Source organism: Piliocolobus tephrosceles, chromosome 10 (assembly GCF_002776525.5).
Source record: "Piliocolobus tephrosceles isolate RC106 chromosome 10, ASM277652v3, whole genome shotgun sequence".
Classification (NCBI taxonomy): domain Eukaryota; kingdom Metazoa; phylum Chordata; class Mammalia; order Primates; family Cercopithecidae; genus Piliocolobus; species Piliocolobus tephrosceles.
Window position 1 is genome coordinate 69,113,756 of NC_045443.1, and position 5,438 is coordinate 69,119,193.

The window sequence follows — 5,438 nt, forward strand, 5'->3', positions numbered from 1 at the left end:
CTGGCAACTGCCACCATAGTTTCTAGCAGTTGCCAGCAACTAGGTTATCAGATTATTCGAACCTTTGGACTTGTCCACCTCAGTGCTAAACATTTTATCTTTTATTGGGTGCTTATTTCAATGCCTTATCTGAAATTTATCTGAAATTGTCTCCTAGAATCTATATGGTTCCAAGAAAAAAAGTAACTTTATTTATAAGATTTCTCTTATCCCTAAAAGCCATAATAGAAAAATAAAAATATTTGTTTGAAGTGTCCTTCCGTAAGGTATTTTTCCTTATCGTTATCTACTGTTTTTATAACCTTTAGCACTCTGTGTGTCCAGTCAAGTCATCTTAAGTTCAAGGAATCAGTATTTTGCAGTTTCTTCATTTTTGTTCTGGTGGCTTTTTTTAAAATATAATCTCAGCTTGGTTCCATTGTTTAAGGAGAGCTAAGCTTATAATTTAAATCTGCATGGTACACATATATTAAGTTTTAATAACTCACTAAAATTGTTTTTTAAACAAAGAATGCAGTTTTTCCCCTTATGATTGTGGAGTACTTAAAAATCTGTACGCTTTAATTTTTACTTTAACCGGCTTATATCATCCAGGAAACTTGAATACTCGTAGGATCCAAGAAACTAGCTTAATATATTTTAGTAAACACTAAGATAGCCATACTTGATTGTTGACTGGGTTTAAGTTAATGGGAACTGTAGAAAATTTTGCTCTTTCTTTCGATCATTTACACTTGGCTGAGAGTCATAGGTTTATCTCTAGGTCTCTGGTATCGCCCAAAATCAAAAAAGAGTGCCCATCTCTTTGGAAAAGTTGTTTTCTTTGTCAGAGGCTGCAGATTCAGGAAAGGTATGAATTGAGTCATTTCAAGGAGGATGGGGCATGATCAGCCCTCAGATCACAAGGCTTAACTTTATAATTTCAAAACATTTAGAAGTCTGGTGGGGATTTGCATTGTTATTGCCGGTAATTAAAATGGCAATTTTATAGTTAGAATTGGCTTAATTTTGTTACGAAAATAAATCAATATAAAAATAAATATTTACTTTTTTCAAAATAGGTAATAAAATAGACTTGGAAAAGGAAAGACATGTTTCCATTCAAGAAGCAGAGTCGTAAGTACTGTGACCCTCCCATTCCCCATCACTCCCTAGTAGAAGTCTTACTCTTTATACATTTTACTTTACCATTTGGGTATTACTCAAATCTCTTAACATAGATGGAGGTATTGGATTCAGTGAAGCATGTTTACGTGGTAGTTTCTGGGCTTGTGGCAATAAAGCCCTTCCCTTTTTGACTTCGGTAAAAAATACGAGTGATATAAAACAAAACTATCATGATCAAATAGGCAGTAAGCCACAAAACTTTTGAAGTATTTGAGTCCCAAATTAATCTATAAAAATTTCAAGGCTTATTATATTTGTATTATGTAAAATTTAATTTAATGTATAGAGAAGTTAAAACAGCTATATAAACTTAATTTCACTAAACTTGAATAAATTAATATGTCGCTAAAACTGTTACTATAAAAAAGCAGTTAAGACAAAATCATGAATAATATTTTACATCAATCACTGATGTTACTTTTTTTTAAGGTATGCAGAATCTGTGGGAGCAAAACATTATCATACGTCAGCCAAACAGAACAAAGGAATTGAGGAACTCTTTCTTGACCTTTGTAAAAGTAGGTATATTCAGATTTAGTTTGTTTAGAAATGGTTTTTGGTTTTTACTTTTTAAAAAATAATAATCTATTTTACACCAGTGTTACTTTTCAAAGAATTGGTTCTTTTTAAACTATTGACTATTGGTAATATTTCTAAAGTGCTGTAACTTTTTTTTTTTAGTGGTTAAATACCTACTTTAGCTCTGTTTCAAGCAGTAATTAATGGTTATGAAATCATATGTATGATATGGGCTAAATGTGTATTATTATATGCATAAGTGTTAAAAGTGGAAGGGGAATTTACATATTAAAACAGATTTAAGACCTGTAATGACCTACTGTAATGAATGGACCTTATTTGGACACTGATTGGTCAAACTAGTGAAAAAGAGTGTTTGTGAAACAAGATATTTGATTATATTAAGATACTATTAATTTTTTAGGTGTGATTATGGTATTGTGGTTATGCTTTATAAAAGGAGTTCTTGTCTTTTAAAGACACATTAAAATAATTTAGGAATAAAATTATGGGTCTGAGATTTGATTCAAAATAATGGTAGGGATGCTTAGGGTTATGGATGAAATTGGGTGATGGATTTTCATTATGCTGTATTTTCTACTTTATGTTTGAAATTTTCCACATTAAAAAGTGTATAGTTTTAAAGAAAAAGGAAAATAAATTTATATATACTCTGAAAGTCATTTCTCATATTACCAATAAAATGCATATCTGAGTTTATGGACTTTAGACTCTTTTAAGAATTTGATGAAATCATGTACACACACACACACACACACATTTTGGAATAAATTAGTTTTATAAAACCCTCAAGTCATTCATAATTCTTCTAGAATAGTGATTATCTAAGTGATGTCCCCTGATCAGCAGCATCAATATCACTTGAGAATATGTCAGAAATGCAAATTCTTGGGCTCTCCAAGCCTACCGAATCAGAATTTCTGGGGATGGTGCCCAGAATCTGTGTTTTAACAAACTCTTCATATGATTCCAATGCACACTAAAATATAAGAACCAATGCTGTACATAACAACTTGGGGGTCTTATTAAATGCATATTTTGGTTTAGTAGGTGTGGGATTGATTGAGGTCCTCATTTCTACCAGCACCCAAGTGGTGGTGATGCTAGTCCTCAGGATAACCTCCTTCCTTTCGTTTCTTCCTTTCTTCCTTCTTTCCTTCCAATAATGCTTTTAAATAGCAATGTACTAAGTCAGTGGCTTACAAATGTTATAAATGTCACATCTTCAAAACAATTTTTGCATGCTCCACATGTTTATTTAGAAATTATATAACATGTACAAGTACTAATATATTATGTACATTTTAAAATGTAACTAAAAAATAGAAATTTTGAAAAGTTAAAAATAAGTAGATATAGAATTTGTAATGTTTTCTTATTTCATCTTGTTGGATTGTCCCATATACCTCAACTTGTAAACCATTAATCAAGAGCAGTCTCTAAGAGCCCTTTTCTATTTTAAGGACACCCTCTTTTCTTCCTTCATCTTGTCAAATACATGTTTTGTAAATATTTTCTCCCAGTCTGCATCATGTATTCCATTTTTCTTACCTGTGTCTCTTAAAGAGCAGTTTTAAGTTTCAGTGAGGTCCAGTTTTTCTATTTTTCTTTCATGATTCATGTTTTGTGTCTTACATGAGAACTCTTTATGTAAACCAAAGTCACATCTCCTATGAAGATTTTTCTCCTGTGTTTTTTTCTGGAAATTTTGTTTCATGTTTTACATTTAAGTGTATAATTCATTTTTCGTTGTTTTTTGCATAAGGTGGTAAGGTATGGATTAAGGTTTATTTATTTATTTATTTATTTGTTCATTTATTATTTATTTTTACAATAGATGTCCAGTTCTATTAATAGTACTGTTTCTTGAAAATATTATTCTTTCTTCATTGAATAACCTTGGCAACCATGTCAAAAATCAAGAGACCATATCTACGGGGGTCCGTTTCTGGACTGTGTTTTTTTGTTCCACTGATCTCTCTATTTCTTCTATCATCGTCTCACTTTTTTGATTAGTGTAGCTTTATACTAGTTCTTGAAATCAGATAATGTGAGTCTTTCACATGTGTTCTTTGAAGTTCCCTCATCTTAAACTCCATTATTCTTCAAATATCTGGTCAGGGACAGTGGCTTGCACCTATAAGCCCAGTGCTTTATGAGGCCAAGGCCATAGGATCGCTTGAGCCCAGGAGTTTGAGACCAGCCTGGGCAACATAGTGAGACCCCCAACTTTAGCAAAAAAAAAAAGAAAAATCAGCCAGGCATGGTGGTGCATACCTGTAATTCCAGCTACTCAGCAGACTGAGGCAGGAGGATCAATTGAGCCCAGGAGTTAGGGGCTGCAATAGAACGAGTGATGATCACACCACTGCACATCCAACCTGGGTATCAAAGCGAGACCCTGTCTCTCAAAACTAAAAATAAAAAAAATCATTTACTTAAAAGTATTACATTTCTAGTCGAAGAATAAATTCTGCACCCTAAATATTACTTGGAATAATTTGAACTTCTTTGACATATTTCTAAGTATGTTTGGAAAATCTTAAGGATTGTACTTGTACACAGACATTTGTTCAAAGCAAAAAAAAAATTTTCTTTATTGATGTCACTGTGGCCATTATACCATTGGATAAATAAGCTTACTACTTGATACTAGTTTTTTAAAACATGCAGGTGAAGCTGTTTTAGCGAGCTGACACAATGTTCATTATATTTAGTTTCTTTGTTGGTTGAAAGTCAGAAATAGCTATCATAGTGTTACACTGAAATTTTAGAAAGAGAAAACGCAAAGATTGTGATCCTAATAATTTTGCTTTCTCTCTCTCTTAGGGATGATAGAAACAGCACAAGTGGATGAGAGAGCAAAAGGTAATGGCTCTAGTCAGCCAGGAACTGCAAGGCGAGGTGTACAGATTATTGATGATGAACCTCAAGCCCAGACCAGTGGTGGAGGGTGCTGTTCTTCTGGATAACTGTTCACGCCTAAGAAATTAAAAGACAGAACAAAACTGTGGATCATTGCCCTCAACATGAAGACTGCCATATTCCAAGTCACATTATTTTACCAATGGAATTATAGAATTAACAGTATTTTAAATTACGTTTATAACACTGCAGAGACCTTAAGTGCTAAACTTAGTGGAGTTTGTGACCAGAGAATTGGCATTTTCTACAAATGTTAACAAAGCAATTACCAATGGCCTTTTTACATTTTTTTTTTCTTTAATGAGGAATAATATGCATGTAGAAAAGACCTACTTAAAGGCTTCATTTATATTCTTTCAAATCAAATCTTTATTTAATAACTTATATATGTTGTTGGAATGGTTACATTTTTGCAGCCCTTTGTATTTTGTGGTAGTTTGAATTGTATCACTTCTAAACAGCAAACTGTTTTTGTTTCTGTTTTTGTTTTTAATTAGCAGATACCTGAAGTACTATTTTTGCAGGGTTTGCACAGGCCCATAACTGTCTACTACTTTGATATAATCTGTATACATCCTGTATGCTGAGCTGGTAAAATACATTGTAAATTACATATTAAATATTTTATCTGCTTTTACAAGCACAAGGTGCAAAAATATATACAATAGTCTCATTGATGACTGTAAAGTGAATTAACATTTGGTGATTATGCCTAAGCTTTTTTGACTAATATAAAGATCATAACTCCCCTTCACTTCTGTCTTAACTTGAACATGGCGTGTTTAAATTTTCATACATACTTTACT

General features: G+C 32.3%; 1 protein-coding gene across 1 annotated transcript in view; it reads left to right on the plus strand.

The window, feature by feature from the left end:
• The window catches only part of RAB21 (RAB21, member RAS oncogene family), a 30,876-nt gene extending 25,955 nt beyond the window's left edge, over window positions 1-4,921 (plus strand). Inside the window, exons 5-7 of the mRNA XM_023226536.3 lie at window positions 1,062-1,116; window positions 1,597-1,685; window positions 4,537-4,921. Of these exons, the coding sequence (XP_023082304.1) occupies window positions 1,062-1,116; window positions 1,597-1,685; window positions 4,537-4,679 (287 nt within the window). The 3' untranslated portion in view covers window positions 4,680-4,921. The remainder of the gene's footprint in view (window positions 1-1,061; window positions 1,117-1,596; window positions 1,686-4,536) is intronic.
• The last annotated feature ends 517 nt before the right edge of the window (window positions 4,922-5,438 follow it).